General features: G+C 34.7%; 1 protein-coding gene across 1 annotated transcript in view; it reads right to left on the reverse strand.

Moving 5' to 3' along the window:
* The window catches only part of SCLT1 (sodium channel and clathrin linker 1), a 194,818-nt gene that overhangs the window by 63,680 nt on the left and 110,191 nt on the right, over positions 1-20,947 (reverse strand). Inside the window, exons 12-14 of the mRNA XM_077767069.1 lie at positions 16,272-16,449; positions 12,208-12,306; positions 3,129-3,200 (exon numbers count right to left, since the gene is read on the reverse strand). Of these exons, the coding sequence (XP_077623195.1) occupies positions 3,129-3,200; positions 12,208-12,306; positions 16,272-16,449 (349 nt within the window). The remainder of the gene's footprint in view (positions 1-3,128; positions 3,201-12,207; positions 12,307-16,271; positions 16,450-20,947) is intronic.

The raw sequence follows: 20,947 nt of genomic DNA on the forward strand, positions 1-20,947 counted from the left end.
CAACACTGTCAGCCTAGAGCTGAAGTGGGGCTTGATCCCATGAACCATGAGATTATGACGTGAGCTGATATCAAGAGTTGGATGCTTAACCAATTAAGCCACCCAGGCGCCCCACTATTTACTGTAGATTAAAAGTACTCTCTCTTATTTGGCCGAATTAAAACCTTGAGTATTAAGAGAAACTGTAAGAGAAATAAAAGCTCTGTTGCTCTCCAAAGGGAGACATGTGGGCAGAGGTAGACTGGCTCTGGCCTTTTCTAAAATCTACCAAAAAAAATCTGCACACTATTTTAAAGTACAAGTTTTTCTCCTTCCTGCAAGCATAACTTAGTTGGGGTTGGCTAAGTATACTTAACTTCCCTCCTTGACTTCATGTTTATGGTACAGGTGATAAAATTGGTACTTATGAATACAAATCAATAGCCAGTATCAGGTTATTATGTCTCAAACCATAGTCTGAGTTTCTGAGTTACCTAAGAAAATCTGCTTTATAAAGTAGTTGAACATTCTTCCTTCAAACATATTTCTTAATGTTTAATATTTCAAACACTTTTCAATTATTCAGTATAGTTCCCCATGGAATCAATATATCACCTAATATTTAATATCTCTAGAAAAATCCATTTAGCTATGTAGTATAACTGTTTCACTATAAATCCTAAGAAATACAATATTTTGCTCTAGATTGAGTTTATATAGCTCTGGTTGTTACACAATTAAGAATTATTTTTAAAAGCCTTGTAGATATTATCTAACACACATTCTTTTGGGAAAACGGAAAGAAATAATGTTCTTGTCCTTCCCGCGTTTACAAGCCATTAAATGATCCTGGACTGGGGTAAGACTTTCTTCTAAACTGTCAATCCGGACATAGCTAAATCAGTCCATGTAAGAGAACAAGCAAAACAGCGAGGTAATAGAAGAGGAAGTAAAACTTGAAAACAAAAAAGAATTAGACATGACTATTTGGCCACACTGCATCCCATTAATTTTACTTAATGATCCTACATTCTTCAAACAAATAATATTAAACAAAAAAATAACACTGTTTTTTATTCTATTACTCTCAAGATCTGTACACAGTGTAGACTAAAGTCTCATTACGTACATTACAGAGTCTGCAGAATGTGGAAAAAGATCTGTTCTTTCCTTCAGAGTTGTTTAAATATGAGTCAATGCTGGGAGCCACACTGCCCTCGCTGGATGACAGTCACAGCGAGGAAATGGCAGCGTTTGCACAGCTCCTGCCATGAGAAATGAAAACTGGTATCTCCTTCTGCTACTACTGGCTAATACTGGAAATGAGGCTGCTGGTATTGACCAGGCCTCACAATATTCCAGATCAGACCGATATTCCCCACACAGATTGCTCATAAGGAAAGGCATATTCCTGCCATTTCCAAAGAGATTTCAGATGAAAACATTGTGGATGATTGTTAAAAGGCTCTTCCTAAGGGCCTTGCAGATCCAAGACTTACATAATAAAGGGGGCTTGAGTCTAGCCCTGAGACAAAGAGCCTAATTTAGAGTTAAGGGTAGATATCCACCCCCACCCAATTGTTTCTGCCTGGAGAACTGGCCGCCCCCCACCTCAAGGCATTTATTATCAAGTATTTGGAGTGACTTATTCTGGCTTTGAATATGCTGATTGCTCCCTGTGGAGGAACCTCTTGAGGAACTTCTTTTGTGATTATGGGAGCAGAGGTGTCTCCTGAAAGACCTGTTTGACCCCTGCTCACAGAGAAGTAACCTCACCCTTTTAGGCTAAAAACATTGTCTGATATGCTGCATCTAAATCACCTATCTCACTATTGATAAAGGTTATGCAGAAGTCTTCTACAAATCTATGTTCTGGGAAATTCTTACATATCAAAGAAGTTTGTCATCAGAAATCATTGTCTAAGGCAAATGACACTTCTCTGCCATCCCCCAAACACTTATAAAATAAAGTTGAGCCCCAGTCAGGGCGGGGATGCCTGCCTGGTGACAAGAAAGACTCTCGGGCCTCTCTCACCCCTCTCTCGCTGACACTGTCCATCCTTCAGGGACGCCTGGACCCCAGCCGGAGCCGGTCTCCGACAAGTCAATAAGTATTTATTAAAATACATACTGTGAAAACATTGTGTTAGGCAATGAAGATAAAAGAAGGCATAAGACTTTTCTACTTCAAGGTGTTTATAATCTAATTGGAAAAATAAGATTTTATAAGGAAAGAGAGAAGAGGAGGGAAGAAAGGCGACAGGAGACAGAAAGAGAGAGAACTAACATAATGTAACATATTTGTTACAAGACATAATTCGTTGCTGAGTTTTGTAGTCAGCATTAAAAGTGATATACAGATTCAGAAAGGATTAGTTTGTGAAGTTGAAAATATCTTCCCAATCTCTGAAAATTCTTGCACGTTCATTCCTCTGTAATCAAGGTTATTAAATTCCATTCCATCAAATCTTAATGTTAAATTTACATATTTAATCTCACCTCTAGTCAAACAAGTACTCTTTTTCCTTTCTCCTCTTTGCCTATTTATTCTTCAGTACTTATTTCTTTTGGGAAGCTTGTCTTTCTTCTATCCCACTGGCATATTTCTCCCTACTCCCAGATGAACCTAGTATGTGGTAGCAGCTGCAGATGAGTGCTTAACAGCACGCTGTGCATTGTCAAAAAAAGTAATAGTAAAATGTGATAAATGCAATCTATCTTTCTCTCCTAGACCACAGTCTCCAAGATTACAGTTAACGTGTTTGTCTTGATTTTTAATCTTTTCCTAGCATCTAGCATAGTTCCTGGTTTAATAAGTATCTTCTGAATGGAGAAGAATGTGCATTGTAAGATATATTAAAATGTATCCTGGTCTTTAAAATAAGCAATATTCAGGTTGCCCGGGTGGCTCAGCTGGTTAAGCGTCCAACTCTTAGTTTCAGCTCAGATCATGATCTCGTGTCAGGCTCTGTACTGACAGCACGGAGACTGCTTGGGATGCTCTCTCTACCTCTCTCTCTCTCTCTCTGCCCTTCCCCTGCTCGCTCTGTCTTTCTCTCACTCTCTTGCTCAAAGTGAGTAAATAAACATTAAAAAAAAAAAAAAAGGCAATATCCAGAAGAAAATATCAATACAGTCTTCTAACCTACCATTTGAAGGGCTGAAAGTTCTTCTGTTAGTTGAGAAATCTGTACATTATACTGTTTTCTTGTACTTGCAATCTGTAATTAAGACATGCATAATCGTTTAGGTTCACAAAATTAATATCCAATATTTAGGATGATAATTTTGAGAAAAAATAAAATTGTAACTTCTATGGCATAAAAAATAAATAAGCACCTGAGTATTAAAGAGTCAAGAATTATTTTTAATTTTTTTAATGTTTATTTTTGAGAGACAGAGAGAGACACCAAGTGTGAGTAGGGGAGGGGCAGAAAGAGAGGGAGATACAGAATCTGAAGCAGGCTCCAGGCTCTGAGTTGTCAGCACAGAGCCCGATGTAGGGCTTGAATTAAAAAACTGTGAGATCATGACCAAAGCCAAAGTCAGCTGCTTAACTGACTGAGCGACCCAGGTGCCCTTAGAGAGTCAATAATTTATCACAACAGTGGAAGAAGAGTGAATTTCTAATAAAATTTATCATATTTGAAGTGAAAACTGGCAACATTTAAAAATATTTACATACTAATCCCTTACAGATAATAAAGTAATCATAGGTTAATAATAAATAAAATTTTATGAAAAATAAGTTCATTTTCCAAAATAAAAAATGTTTTAGAAGAATGGTATTATTTTATATTTTTATAAATTTCCTTAATGTGTGGCTCAACAAGGGGATAGCTAGATCCACATTATCTACTTCTGTGTTCAACCTACTGTTGTGTTCTTGCATATCATCAGCTTCTGGAAAACACCACTGCATACTCATCCGAAAAAGAGTTTAAGAAAACAGTAAACTAGAGGGGAGTGGGGAGATGGGCATGGAGGGGGGCACTTGTGGGGATGAGCACTGAGTGTTATATGGAAACCAACTTGACAATAAACTATTTGTAAAATAAATAATAAATAAATAAATAAAAAGAAAACAGTAAACTATAATTATGAAAGTAGGTGTGACCTTCCATACTCTCTGAACAACACTTTAAGAACAGCTGCCATAGAGCAAGTCAAGAGAAAAAACTGAATTACACACTAAAAATTAGTAACTTTTAAGGCACTTTTGTTTTATAAAAAGAAAAATATTTTCATATTGCATAAATTTCAATACTAAGTGAATTACTTTGTGAGGAAAACTCTTATTTAATTAACATTTAAATTACTTCAAAAACAGTATGATTTATGTGTACAAAATATTTTGAAGAATTTGTTACATCTCGTCAAGATGGCTCCTATGACAATATATTTTTCTAATAACTACTCATACTTTTTAAAAAGACTAAGGAGGGAGGAGGAATAAAGAAGGCAGAGCAGCACGGAGATCCTGAGCTTGTCTCATCCCTGAATGCAGCTAGATCAGCACCAAACTATTTTGAACACGTAAGAAATTGATCAGCTGATTAATGCAACAATCTGCATAATTTGAGTTTGTCCTTAACCTATTAGGAAAGATAGCTCAGGGTTGCAATAGACAGATCTACAGAAATTTGGCAGGCCAGAAAGGAGTGGATGGATATATTCAACATGCTGAATCGGAAAATTATGCAGTGAAGAAATCTTCATCCAGAAAAGCTGTCATTCAAAACAGAAGGAGAAATAAAGAGTTTCCAAGACAAATAAAAACTAAAGGAGTTCATCACCACTAAAGCCTTGCAAGAAATTTTAAGAGGGACACTTTGAGTGGAGAAAAGACAAAACAAAAAAGATCGAAAGCAACAAAAACTAGAAAACACTAGAGAACATTACCAGAAGCAACAACTCTACAGAGAACACAAGGGCAGTAAATCTGTATGTTTTAGTACTCACTCTAAATGTCAACGGACTAAATGCTCCAATCAAAAGACTCAAGGTATCAGAATGGATAAGAAAACAAGACCCATCTATATGCTGCTTATTAGAGACTCATTTTAGACCTAAAGACATCTGCAGATCGAAAGTAAGGGGATAGAGAATAATCTATCATGCTAATGGTTGTCAAATGAAAACTGGAGTAGCCATACTTGTATCAGACAAACTAGATTTTAAAATAAAGACTGTAACAAGAGAGGAAGAAGAGCATTAAGCATTATATCATAAGTAAGGGGTCTATCCATCAAGATCTAACAACTGTAAACATTTATGATCCAAACGTAGAAAACCCAAATATATAAATCAGTTCATCACAAACATAAAGAAACTCATTGATAATACTATAAATAGTAGGGGACTTTTACACCCTATTTGCAGCAATGGACAGATAATTCAAGCAGAAGATCAACAAGGAAACAATGGCTTTGAATGACACACTGGACCAGAAGGACTTAACAGATATATTTAGAACACTACATCCTAAAGCAGAAGAATGCACATTCTTCTCGACTACACATGGAACATTCTCCAGACTAGACCACATACTGGGACACAAATCAGCTCTCAACAAGTACAAAAAGATCAAGTGCATACTTTGCATATTTTCAGACCATAACACTATGAAAACTGAAATCAACCACAAGAAAAAATTTGGAAAGACCACGAATACTTGGAGATTAAAGAACATCCTACTACAGAATGGGTTAACCAAGAAATTAAAGAGGCAATTAAACAGTACATAAAAGTCAATGAAAATAAATACACAACAGCCCAAAAACTCTGAGATGCAGTAAAGGCAGTTGTAAAAGGTAAGTACATAGCAATCCAGGCCTTCCTAAAAAGGTAAGAAAGGTCTCGAATACACAACCTAAACTTACACCTTAAAGACCTGGAAAAAGAACAAATAAAGCCCCAAACCAGCAAATGAAAGGAAATAATAAAGATGAGAGCAGCAATCAGTGATGTCAAAATCAAAGAAACAGTAGAACAGATCAGTAAAACCAGGAGCTGGTTATTTGAAGGAATTAAGAAAATTGATAAACCCTTACCCAGACAGATCAAAATGTAAAAAGGAAAGGACCCAAATAAAATCATGAATGAAAAAGGAGAGATCACAACCAACACCAAAGAAATAAAAAAAATAATAATAAGAGAATATTATGAGCAATTATATGTCAACAAACTGGTGAATCTGGAGGAAATGGATAAATTCCTAGAAACATAAACTATCAAAACTAACCCAGGAAGAAATAGAAAATCTGAACAGACCCATAACAAGTAAAGAAATTAAATTAGTAATCAAAAATCTCCCGAAAAACGAGTCCAGGGCTGGGTGTCTTTCAAGGGGAATTATACCAAACATTTAAAGAAGAGTTACCACTTATTCTTTTAAACCTGTTCCAAAAAATAGAAATGGAAAGAAAACTTTCAAACTCATTCTACAAGGCCAGCATTACTTTGATTCCAAAACCAGACAAAGAGCTCCTACTGGAAAGGAGAACTACAGACCAATTCCCCTGATGAACATGGATGCAAAAATTCTCAACAAGATACTAGCAAACTGATCCAACATTACATTAAAAGAATTATTCACAACAATCAAGTGGGATTTATTCCTGGGATTCAGGGCTGGTTCAATATCCACAAATCAATCAATGTGATACATCACAAAAATTAGTTCTATGGACAAAAGACTGAAATGTAAGACAGGAAGCCATCAAAATCCTAGAGGAGAAAACAGGTAATAATCTCTTTGACCCTGGCCACAGCAACTTCCTACTTGACATGTCTCCAGAGGCAAAAGAAACAAAAACAAGAATGAACTACTGGGACTTCATCAAGATAGAAAGCTTCTGCACAAAGACAAAAACAATCAGCAAAACTAAAAGGCAACTGATGGAATGGGAGAAGATATTTGCAAAACGCATAGCAGATAAAGGTAGTATTCAAAATCTATAAAGAACTTATCAAACTCGACACCCAAGAAACAAATAATCCAGTGAAGAAATGGGCAAAAGACATAAATAGACACTTTTCCATAGAAGACATCTAGATGGCTAACAGACACATGAAAAGATGCTCAACATCACTCATCAGGGAAATTTAAATCAAAACCACAATGAGATACCACCTCACACTGGTCAGAATGGCTAAAATTAACAATTCAGGCCACAACAGATGTTGGTGAGGATATGTAGAAAGAGGAACCCTTCTGCACTGCTGGTGGGAATGAAAACTGATGCAGCCTCGCTGTAACAGTATGGAGGTTCCTCAAAAGAGTAAAAATAGAACTACCCTACAACCCAGCGATTGCACTACTAGGTATTTGTATCTAAAGGATACAAAAACACTGATTCAAAGGGGCACATGCACCCCAATGTTTACAGCATTGCTATCAACAATAGCCAAAGTATTGAAAGGGCCAAATGTCCAACCACTGATGCATGGATAAAGAAGATGCGGTATATATATTCAATGGAATATTACCCAGCAATTAAAAGGAACGAAATCTTACCACTTGCAACATTGTGGATGGAATTAGAGTGCATTATGCTAAATGAAATAAGTCCGCCAGAGAAAGGCGACCAGAATATGATTTCACTCATAAGTGGAATTTAAGAAACAAAACAGAAGAACACAGGAGGCAAGCAAAAATAAGATAAAAACAGAGAGGGAGGCAAACCAAAAGAAACTTTTTTTTTTTTTTAATTTATTTCTAGGAGAGAGAGAGAGAGACAGCGTGAGCAGGGGAGGGTCAGAGAGAGAGGGAGTCACAGACTGAAACAGGCTCCAGGCTCTGAGCTGGCAGTCAGCACAGAGCCCGATGCGGGGCTTGAACCCACGAACTGTGAGATCATGACCCAAGCGAAAGTCGGACGCTTAACCAACTAAGCCACCCAGGCGCCCCAAGAAACTCTTAAATATAGAGAACAAACACGTTTGCTGGTGGGTTGCTGGGTAAGGGGATGGGGTAAATGAGCAATGGGCATTAAGGAGGGCACTTGTTGGGATGAGCAATGGGTATTATATAAAAGTGATGAGTCACTAAATTCTATTCCTGAAATCATCATTACACTATATATTAACTAATTTGGATTTAAATTAAAAAACAAAAGCACCATGAGGATTATTGATACTGATACTATCATTAGTAAACATACGATCAACAAAGATTTTTGGAAAATTTCTAGATCTTATAAAATAGATTATTTCTAAAACATTATGTAAACCTTCTTTAGAACACTTACAAAATTGACATATATTTTATTTGGTTAATTAATAGAAGTTACCTTTCTGAAGACCTGACAAACATATGTGGGTCCATTTTAGCTCTATTTTAGATTTTGATGTAAACTTTGCCTATGAATAATTATATGAAAGATCAATTCATCCTATGGATGGGTCAGTGATAATCAGTTACTATTTATACAAGTTTGATGTGTTAGTGACTGTTTAGAGTGGTATAAATGTTATTATCTCATTAATTCTCATCAACAATCTGCTTAAGTAGTTAGTATCCTCATTATAGATGAGGAAGATTAAGGCACAGAGAAATTAAGTCATGAAGGTTTCCAGAATGTAAGTTTTGGTTTCTATGAGCCCAGTCATGTCCACTTGTCTGTCTCTCACAGAATTTTTTAAAAGTGTTTTTTTTTACCATCTTGAAATGATATGCAGCCAGCATAAGGGTTATGACCATAGTCATATATATTTTTTGAAACGTTTTTACAATACTGTTGATAAATTCAGTGACTTAAAAGTGTTCTACTTTTTAAAAAGACCGTGTATAACTACTGAGGCCGATGGTATATCATCAGTAAAATTATATGCTGCAGAGGTCATAGAAAGTTTTTCTGATGTTGGTATCTGATAAAATATACTGGAAACTTTGCTATGGGAGCAAAGACATTTATCTGGGAGGTAGGTAGTTTAATGTGGTTGGGGTTCAGAAGTCTGTAAGGGAACTAGAATCCTTTCTCTTACTCAACTTCACTTTCTTTCATTTTCTTTTATAGTTTGTGGATAGTAAGGATATCTATAAAACAGAGAGTAAGGCAAATTAACAAGAGATAGAAACAGAAAAGGCCAGTGATGGTACAAATACTGCCCAACAGGATGAATATAATTTTGGCCACCAACTTAAGCCATGACTTAAAATAAAAAATCAAAATCAAAACCAGAATCAAATAACTCTTTTTCACAAATTAAATTTTACTTGAGAGAGATCTGAGAAATAGCTATTTCTGTGTTTTAAAAAAATAAGCTATTATCATATTTTGTTCAGTTTTACAGCCAGAACATAAATATGTGATAATTTATTCATTATACTTGCTGTAGTTAATAAAAAAATACTTTTTAAGTCATTAGATGTAAGTTATTCCCAATTCAAAAGATTAATTCTACATACTTGGAGGACATGTCAAATTATAATAAATGGGACAATTACTACCAATACAGCTGAAAATTTTCAAACATTAAAAAATGTTTTAAAGTGTAAGTGATATAAGGAAATACATATATGTTTCATAAAACCTTACTGTAGTCTGTTTATAAAAATAATACCTACTCTTGAAATTCCACACCTGCAGAATTACGATATGTCGACAGTGAAAGATTCCTCATTATTCTATCTTTCAGGCTTAGCACTATTCGAAGGTTCATGTATATATCTCCAGAATTTTTTTTTCCATAGATGGTTACAACATTTGTTTGATAATTTGCAATTAAATGAAGACTTTATAGGAATGAAAACTCTACCTCTTAGTTGCTCAGGAGAAAGGCAAGTATATTAGCTTTATCTGACGAGACTGTTTAAAACAAGTTTACTTCAGTCTACCTAGGAGAGAAATAATATTGCCCACAGAAAAATATAGGTAAGAAATGAGTTAACACATTTATTTATCCAGTGGAGGAATATACAGTGCATCTAACTACCCTATAGGAGCTCATTTTAAAGGAAAGGAGTATTAGTTTTCAATCCTTTATATTATTTTCAAAGAAAGGCTTTATGAATATATAGGAAATCATTTTAATGTAAATATTATAGTAAAAATGAAAAAAAAACAATAGTTTTGCTAATCCATGTCTCTGACAAAAATATCAAATAAAAAAATTACAACCAAGGCTGGTAGAAAAGTGGCTAATTCCATGTCTGAGGTAGGGAAAGTACAAGATGAGAGAGGAACATCATTTATGCAAAAAAGTTACAGAAACAATTTGAGAATAAAAAAGCCTGATGGTAGTAGGTTATGACAAAAAATTAAAAAGACCAATGAAACCATAGCGATATTAAAAAAGGGGAAAACTCTACCATAAAATGACAGTTAATAAATGTATGAGAATGACAGAATCATTTTTAATCACTTCTTACAATATTCATCAGGCAAGGATTATTAATAGATGCTCAGACCACTGGATGATAGCTTTTGGTAGAGGGCATATCTGTACAGTCTTCAAGTATCTCCCCCAGTTATTTATAAAGTATACAAATGGACAGTTCTGGTCTTACTACCATAACCATGTGGTCAAGCTCAGCTTCAATCAATGCACAATCTGACATAGCTTTCTGATGTGATGAAGTGAAGATATACATTATCACTCTGCCAGAAATGATCTGAATTGAATCAAGAAGAAATGATCCATATTTCTCTGCTCCTTCCCCTGCTTACACACTCTCTTTCTCAAAATAAATAAACTTTAAAAAAAAAACAAAGCAAAAACCAAAAAAACCTATAAAGGATATTTTAGGGAAATATGAGTGTAGATTAAAATAATATTTGGGGCGCCTGGGTGGCTCAGTTGGTTAAGCGTCTGACTTCAGCTCAGGTCATGATCTCACAGTTAGTGGGTTCAAACCCCACATCGGGCTCTGTGCTGACAGCTCAGAGCCTGGAGCCTGCTTCCGGTTCCATCTTTCCCTCCCTTTCTGTCCCTCCCCCACTTAGAGTCTGCCTCTCTCTCTCTCAAAAATAAACATTAAATTTTTTTAAATAAAAAAAAAAAACAATACACACACACATATTTTAAGATATGGGAATAGTGATGTGATTGTGTAGTAAAATGTCCTTTCTCAGGGGAAAAAAAAATGCCAAGGTATTTAGGAATGAAGTGTCATTATGTCTGTAGTCCATGTCCAAATGGTTGGCAAAAAAGTGTATGCATATAAAGATAGAATGGATGTGGCAAGACATTAAGAATTATCTGGCTAAAGGGTAAATAAGTGTTCACTGAACAGCATTTAACCTTTTTATGGGTTCGAAAGTTTCTAAAAATAAAAAAAATACACAATTAATGGGAAACAATTACTCTTAGTGTTTGAGGGTAGAGCTCAAGAATCAATAGACTTATATTTACATCTAGTTCTGCTATTTCATAGAGGTAGAATCCTAAGTAAATTACTTATTTCAGTTTTTAAAATGGGTTTTTCATTTTTAAAACGGGTTTGTGTGGTTTCTTCCTCCACAATTCATGTTACACTTTCAAACTTTACCACACCACATATGAATTGATCCATATCCATACCAGAGAAAAGACAACCACATATAGGTTTTCCTTGCCTCTGTATATGAACATAAACCTACATTGCTCAGTTTCAACTTGAATATGCCTTATAATTCAAACCAAGAAACAACTCATTACTTTAATAAAAAAATATCAGATTTAGTCTTGATAACAGAATAGAAAAGAACACAATTCACAAATTGTATAGGTGCCAGCATGATGTGATCAAAGTAATGCCAGGCTCAGTACAGCAGGAGAAGGTATGGGTCTAAGTTCTGGCTTTAATTAGTATATAACTTTGAGTGAATCAATAATCTCTTGTGGGTTTCAGTTTCTTTACCAGTAAAGTAAGAGGTCAAACCTGATTTCTCCAGTCTTAGACTGCTCTAAGATACTGCAAGCAACAGATTTTTTTCTCTTAACTTCTTATGCATTCTAAGTTTCTTTCTGAGGCTTCTTTTTAATTTTATACTTCAGGTGTGTTAATCTTCCCTATATTCCTAGCCTAAACCTCTCTCCTCTCCAATGTCTTCTATCTCAGCCCTACTCTAGCTCAAACGGTAGGGACTACTCTAATTTTTACTTCAAATTTATCACAATTGATGCAATTAGCTGATAATTAGCTATGTCCATCAGGTAAAAACTTAGGTAGTAATTAGTCGTAAGTTGTGAAATTCTGTAAACTTGAATTTTAAATAATTTTAAAGTTTAAAAACTCCTTACCTCCTTCCTGCTTCTTACGGCAGCATCTTGCATCATCCGAGACAGTGTTTCTTTCATTTTCTCTATATCTTCTTCTTTTTGCTTCTCCTCAAGTAGAGCCTTCAAAAAATAATCACTTGATATTATTATAGATCACACCATTATTAACAAAGAAAACATAATAAATGGTTAAAATACCTATCCACTAATCACTTTGTGGAAAGCACACATCTTATTCTAAACTTCAGGGACATCCCCACTTGGAATCTTGCCTAACCTCTTATTTTCCCCAACCTCCTCACCTGACTTTATGCTAAAAATTTATTATTTTTCTCTGGTATTTATTTTGGCCAGGATCTCACTCTTTTAACCTCTATAAATCTTAGAGTTATTTTCCAATTTTCCTTTTTCCTTTATTCCCTATATAAAATAAGTCATCAACTCTAGGTATTAAAGTCTTGGGAAAAAAAATCTCTTGGATTTCCCCTTTTATCTGTTATTTGGTATTATTCAAATTGTGTCCCTTGTCACCTCATTCCTTGATGTTTCTATCTATCCAATCATTGTCATCTCCCAATTAAAAAATATTCTTATAATCCTAGTTCTGTTGTCAGTCACACTCTGTTTCTCTGCTTCCCTCTGGAGTAAAACTCCTCTAAATTCTGCACTTGCTCATCTCCAATACTTTTTTCTTACACCGACGCCAATCAGCTTTCAACCATCCATTGTCTGTCTCCATATTAATAACCTATAAGTCAATTTTGAGTATCTATCTTTGATCCATCAGCAGCACTTGAGATAACTGATTACTCTCTTTGCTTTGCTTTACTTTCTTTATTTGGCTTTTAGCACACCACAGTATGTGTTTTCCTCCTAACTCACTGACCACTCTTTTTCAGTCTGCACTGCTGTTTCTTCCTCTTCTCCTGAACTTCTTTAAAAATTACACTACCCATCAGATGGGAGACGGGTGGGATAGGTGAAATAGGCTATGGGGATTAAAGAGTGCACTTGTGATCAGCACTGATGATATCTGGAATTGATGAATCACTATATTGCACACCTGAAACTAATAGTACACTGTATGCTAACTATACTGGAATTAAAAAAAAAAACAAAACTGACTACCCAAGACTTAATTCCTTAATTCTTCATCTCCATCTATCCTTTGATGGTCTAATTCAGTCTCATGGTTTTAAATATTATTTATATGCTGACAACTCCCAAATTTACACCTCTAGACCAAATATCTTTCTGGGCCTGGAAGTACTCTAATTTTAGGCTTGACTGAATTTTTTTTTTTTAATCATCACATAATAAGTGGCCCTGTGTTTGGATTGTACTGTTTTCCAAAGATTCTACATACATTCCAACCTGTTTTTTTAAAATTATTTAATAAATTTCCTCCTGTTTAAATAGGTAAGCTAGTCAGAGGTTAAAGAGCTGTTTTTTCTCAAGAATTAACAATAAGGTGTATATTAATTTCAGGTGTACGACAGAATGATTCAACAGTTCTATACAAGTGTACTCTTAATCCCCTTTACCAACTCTTCTATCTCCCAACCCACCTGTCCTCTCTCAACCACCAGTTTGTTTCCATATTTAAAGAGTCTGTTTTTTTGATCATTTTGTTTCATAAATTCTACATGAGTGAAATCATCTGGTATTCTCTTTTCTCTGACTTATTTCACTTAGTATTATACCCTCTAGATCCATACATGTTACAAATAGCAAGATTTCATTCTTTTTATGGCCGAGTAATGTTCCATTGTATATATACACCCCATCCTTTTTTGTTCATTTAAATTCAAGTTCGTTAACATATAGTGTAGTACTGGTTTCAGTAGAATTTAGTGATTCATCACTTTCATATAACACCCAGTGCTCATCCCAACAAGTGCCCTCTTTAAAGCCCATCACCCACTCAGCACATCCCCCCACCCAACAACCCTCCAGCATCCTGTTTGTTTCTCTGTATTAAAGAGTTTGTTATGGTTTGCTTCCCTCTGTTCTTACCTTATTTTTCCTTCCCTTCTATGTTCATTTGTTTTGTTTCTTAAATTCCACATATCAGTGAAATCATATATTTGCATTTCTTTGACTGACTTATTTCACTTAGCATAATACACTCTAGTTCCATCCACATTGTTGCAAATGTATTTCATTCTTTTTGATTGCCAAGTAATATCCCATTGTATCTATATCTATATCTATCTATATATACCACCTCTTCTTTATTCATTCATCAGCTGAAGGACATGTGGGCTCTTTCCATAATTTGACTATTATTGATAGCACTGCTATAAACACTGGGGTGCATGTGTCCCTTTGAATCAGAATTTTTGTATCCTTTGGATATATACCTAACAGTGCGATTGCTGGGTCATAGGGTAGTTCTATTTTTAATTTTTTGAGAAACCTCCATACTGCTTTCCTAAGTGGCTATACAAATTTGCATTCCAACAGTAAAAAAATGTTCCCCTTTCTCTGCATCTTGACCAACATCTGTTGTTGCCTGAGCTGTTAACTTTAGTCATCCTGACAGTGTACCACATTTTCTTTATCCATTCATACATAGATGGGCACTTGGAATGCTTCTATGTCCTGGCTATTTAAATTATACAGTAATAGCTGTTATGATGTAACCACTTTGTGTGGGAGAATGGGACAATGAGGAAATAGGGAAGCATCACAAGAGAACTATAACAGGCTGTCTTCCGTGTCTGTCTGTGTGATCAGTTGACCCTTGGCTCTGGAATAAGCAACTGAAGGCTGCTTAAACTGAATGTGGGACTCCTCTAACAATTAAACAGTAAGTCCGGAGGGAGCTTAATATGCAGCCATAAACAGTTTCTTTAAGGGTCTGTTGACTTTGGACCTGAGTGAGAAGATTTGAGGGACAATGAGTGTTGTCACTACTTCTCTGTCCACTGTTGTTTACACAAAATTTTCATTTTTAGTGACCTGATGTTAACAATGTTCATATGACTGGGCTTCAGAGGGGAAAGATAATTTTGTTCTCTTCTTAACTATTCTAGCTAACTTAAGAGTTTAGAGCAATTCCCAAGCATATTATGTCTATGTTGTGCCTTTCAACCATCCTAAGAGACAGTATCAAAATCACAGATGGGATTATTAGCAAAAAGGCACAACAAGCACTTTGCATTCCTAGCTTAAATATGGATATTATTTCTTTTTTATTTATTAGCTTCGTAATATGTGATTTATATAGGTGGTTTTGTTTTAACACCCCTCTTGGAAAACCTCTACCATGTTAAAATGAAACATAAATAAAACAAAGTATTTCCTGTGTACGCCCCATATTTCCCAGTCGAGTATTAAGCATATGTTTAGTATTCAATAAATGTTGGTTAAATGAAGTAATGATTTAATGATCTCTACATAAAGGAGGCAACATTAAAAACAAATCTATCCACCTGGTGACTTCTTTAAACTATACACCGTTTATATAGAAGTAAAAGAAAAACTACGATATGTGATACATAGGAATCACAATTGTTAGAGGGTTAAAAAAAAAACAGTGGCATGAAGGTTCCACTTAATAAATCTTGTCAATTAAGCTTTTGCTCTATTAGAGTAATTATGTAGGTGATGAAGGGGAAGTAAAGAAGAGTAAGATTAGTCTGATTCAATGAAAAAAATGTGTAATTTAGGAAAGTGCTATAATAGTTTTTATAAAGTATAAGACTATAGGGGGTGAAGATTATTCACATAAGGACTGGAAACATTAAAGTCTGATAATAAAAGTTCTGGGAGAGGGTTGACATTTTATTGTCTTTTAAAAAAAGTATCTTTATTTTATTATTTATTTTATTTTAATTTTGTTTCTCTATACTCAACATGGGGTTCAAATTCATGTTCTTCCAAGTGAGTCAGCCAGGTATCCCTATTTTATCATATTTTGTGGTTAAATCTTAACATGAAGAATATAGTATGTCTATCAATGGAAAGCACAGCAATATCATTTTCATGTGTTTATTCTGTAGTTACTGGTTTCCTTATTATTAGGTTATATGGAGTAATGTTCAGTATGATATTATTTTTGAACATATAAGTTTTCTTACCTGATGTTTTTGAAGGTTAGCTTCTTCTAGGAGCTGCATGCTATTTCTGGCTCTTAAAATAGCTTCGTATTTTTCATTTTCTAACTCATTGCATTTTGCTTGTAATTCTCTGGTTTGTTTTTCCAAATGTGTTTTTTGTGCTCTTAATTGAGTGGCTTCTTGGATTGCTACACAGAGTCTAAAAGTAAATAATCACATTGTGAAAGTTAAATATCTTTAAAGAAGGAAAATAGGAGATTTAGTGAATATCTAATATAGAGCAAACATTATCCTGGTTACTTTCATATGTGTTTTCTCATTTGATCTGCACAAAAGTTTTGTAAAGTCAGTTTCATTATTTACATTTTAAAGAACAGCAGACCCAGAGAGATTAAACATGTGATTAAGTCCATATGGCTAATAAGCCATGTGGGGCTAAGAATGAGCCTAGATATTGTGATTCTAATTATGTAACACTTTCTACAGTATCACATTACATTATACAATTACAAGACAATGTTTTAAAGCAAATCCTTAAAGAATAAGTTGTTCTTTCTATTTATATAGTCTTTTAAAAATTTTCTTTTTGTGCTTGGCTCCCTTTTCCCACTCTCTACCCAGGTAAACCATGTTAATTTATTAATGTATATCTTCAAATATTTTTCTCCATGTTCATAAAATCATATACACACATATATGCATGTACACACATAGATATGCATGCAAAGTATATATACATTGGTCCATAGGTATTTAAACATAATTTTTTTGTGTTACAAAAATTAAGATCATGGGGAGCCTGGGTGGCTCAGTCAATTAAGCACTGATTTCATTTTAGGTCATGGTCTCACAGTTTGTGAGATCAAGCCCCAAGCCGGTCTCTGTGCCGACAGCATGGAACCTGCTTGGAATTCTTGTTCTCCCTCTTCCTCTGCTCCTCCTCTGTTCTCTCTCTCAAAATAAACAAACATTAAAAAATTAAGATCATAATATATACCCTTTTCTTCACTTGTTTTTCTCATTCAATATCTTACAGAAGAAGTCCCCTCAAGCAATACATCCAAAAGCTCTTTCTTTTCCTAGTCTGATGGATGGAACTTCATTTCACTATTAATTTGTATATCCCTGAATACTAGAGAGTTTAAACACATTTTTAGTTTGTTAGCTATGTGAATTGCCCCCTTCAAACTTCCTCTTGATATCTTCTGCCAATTTTTTTCTGATGGGCTATTTGCTTACTCCTTTATAGGAATTCTTTGAATATTAAATTATAAATGCTCAGGTTGTTCTGTATGCTACAAATATCTTTCCCAAATATACTTTTTTGATTATTGCTGCTTACTGACTAGGAAATCTTCACTACACTAAAAATGTTCACTTTAATACAGCTAAATTTGGGTTTATTTTTCAGCTTCCAGAGTTCATTTTTTAAATAAAGACTATCTCCCTCATTAACAGATTATTGATGTAATTTCATAGATTTTCTCAAAAGATTGCTATGACTTTAATATTTTTAACCGGTAAATCTTTAGTGCATCTGGAGTTTACTTCTAAATGTGTTTTAAGAGAGGAATCCAATGTAACTTTCTTTCAGATTGACGGGCAGGTGTACAAATACCATTAGTAACTGAAGTGAAATAATCCCTTCACCATACTAAAATATGCAAATATAATGATTTACTTATGGATTATCATGTCTCATCGATCTACATGCCTATTCTATACCCAAGTCATATCAATTTGATTATGGCTTTATAATAGGTTCTGATAGATTCTGGTATGACAACTCTTCTTTTCCTATTTATACTTCTCTTTGTTATTTTCAGACATCTTTTTTTTCTAAGTGGTGTCAGGAGAAGCATTCTCGATCCTATCCCCATGCCCACTACCCACATAGAAGAACTGGGAGAAAACTTCCCTGCTCCAGCACACCTCAACTCTGCCTACCTTTTATCTATTTTTAATAACTTTTTTGTTGTTGCTATTGTTTGGTATATCTGCTTTATTCATTTTTTTAACTTTTTAAAAATGTATATTTATTTTTGAGAAAGAGAGAGAGGGGGAGGAAGGAAGGGACAGAGAAGGAGGGAGATACAGAATCTGAAGCAGATTTCAGCCTCTGAGCTCTCAGCATAGAGCGTGACGTGGGGCTCAAACTCACGGACCATGAGAATGAGCCCAACAAAGTCAGACACTTAACGAACTGAGCCACCAAGGCACCTGTCTGCTTCATTCTGAATGAAGTGAGTTAAGGTCTACTACAGTTTTAATCAGGGTTCTTAGCTGCCAGTAGTAGAAGCCAACTCTAATTTAAGCAGAAAAAAGTTTATTAAAAACGATATCGGTAAGTTCACAGAATTACTGGGAGAGCTGGAAAATCCAAGTTTGAAGCTTCGTAGCAAGAAATAAGCCTAAAACTTCACCACAGAATTAGTTGATTCTCTCATAAAGAGCTATAATCTGGGGAATTACCTAAACATGGAAGGGAAATAAGATGCAGATGGCTCAAAATAATGATCATAACTATATTCTATCAAATCACCCTTTCATCAAATTTCTTAGCTTTTGCATCACATATTTAGCCAGCCTACTACTTACTATATGTAAGTTTATTAATGTACCTTTTTCAATATGGTGTCATTTTTCATTATGTAAAGTCCCTCTTTGTTCTGTTTACTGCTTTTTTACCATGAAGCCATACCTAGTGTAATATTAAGACTCACTCCTCCTTTCTTTGTTATTTATAGTTGCTAATATGCTCCACTAAAACCTTTACTATTTTTATATATTTACTTATTTATGAAAAAGAGAGAAGGAGAAAGAATCTGAAGCCCCATGTGGGGCTCAATTTCACAACTGTGAGATCATGACCTGACCCTAAATCAAGAGTTGGGTGCTTAACCTACTGAGTCACCCAAGGGCCCCTAAAACCTTTATTTTAAATTTTAAAACGAATCCTCTTCATCTTTCCTTCCTTGAGATCTTTGTTCCAGTTCATTTATCCTTTGTTTTAGGTATTTTATAATATAACATATTGGTGGGCCTTGCTTTTCAATCAAAATCTGCAAGTCTCTGCTTTTTACTGGAATTCAGTCTTCTCATATTTTAATGTGAGGATTTATATATATGACATTATTCATTCTATTTTACTTTAGTTAAAGCACTGGTGGTAGAAAATGAAGCAGTCCCTATCTCTCTCAAAGAGGAATAGAGCACATGGCACTTTACTAGCATTAGTTCAGTCATTAGCTTTTCCATGGTATCTTAAGGGTCAAGCAGAGCAAGTGACTCATGAAGGGCATATGCCAATTTCATCTCTCAAGAGCATGCTTTGTTTAGGATCGTGTGCATTCCAATCCTCAGTCAAGTCTCTCTGACACTCACCTCAAGGCTTCATAAACACACATGTCAGAAAAAGCCTTGCAAACAAGTTTCACATGCATTCAACAGTCTAGCAGCCCAAGCAACCACTTGGCTCTGTAAAGTGATACTGGTGTTAGGAGTGCAGTGGAATTACAGTAAAGCAGAGTCAGATCATCAGCTTCAAAATATATAGGTTTCCACAATGTTATAACATAAAAGGTGTGTTATTACTATTCTTACTCTAATAAAGGTCCTTTACATGTGCTATAGCCAAACCTTGTAGGAATCCTTTTAACTTGCTAAAATTGGGTCAAGTTCCATCTTCGTAATAATGGTAACAACAAGGATAATAGCAAAAACTTGTAATAACATTCTTTGTGCTATGTACTTTACGTTAAGGAAAATGTAATCCTCAGTATCTTCAACAATGCTATGAGATAGCTTATATCATTAATTTATGATATAGGAAACAAGGTTATATTACATAAAAGATATTAGATAGGTTATATCATTACAATTATTTTATAGATGAAGACAGAAAACTACAGAGAGGATAATCAGCACACCCAAGGTTATTTATCTAGTTACTGGTGAAGCTGGAGTTTGAACTCTCTCTAGGTCCAAAGTCAGTCTTCCTAGTAAATACACTATACTGCCAAATAGAAACTTCCACTTAAATTGTACAGATCCAACTCACAGATCTATGTATCTAAAACTACACAGCAGGGGGCTGTCATTTCAATTAAACTGGAGGTCAGAAGACATACCAAAATCCAGGGTATTGAATGAAAGTTTGAATAGTGAACATCAGTACTCTCAGACCCCTTCTTCAACTATGGAATACACTCAGGCTTGTGCATTTCTACTCAGCCCACAACAGAAGATTAATGAATCCTACCCTGGGAAAACTGGTTCAAGAAAGATTCTCATATATGGGGACTGCCTAAGGAAAATGCTAGCTTACTGACTAAACATAATACAGTAAAGTCTTGCAGATCTCAATCCACTTCTGCCCACTTAGCTTCTTATCTGTTTTCTGGTGTCTTAGTCTTTAATTTTTTTTTAAACTGAGATATATTTGATATATAACACTGTGTTAGTTTCAAGTGTACAACATAATGATTTGGTATTTGTATACATTGGAAAATGTCCACCACAGTAAATTTAGTTAATATACACCACCACATTCAGCTACAATTTTTTCTTATGAAAACTTTTAAGATCTATTTTCTTAGCAACTTTCAAATATACAACACAGTATTATTAACTATAATCACCATGTTGTACATTACATCCCATGACTTCTTTTCTTTTATAACTAGAGATTTGTATCT

Source organism: Crocuta crocuta, unplaced genomic scaffold (assembly GCF_008692635.1).
Source record: "Crocuta crocuta isolate KB4526 unplaced genomic scaffold, BGI_CrCroc_1.0 scaffold120, whole genome shotgun sequence".
NCBI lineage: Eukaryota > Metazoa > Chordata > Mammalia > Carnivora > Hyaenidae > Crocuta > Crocuta crocuta.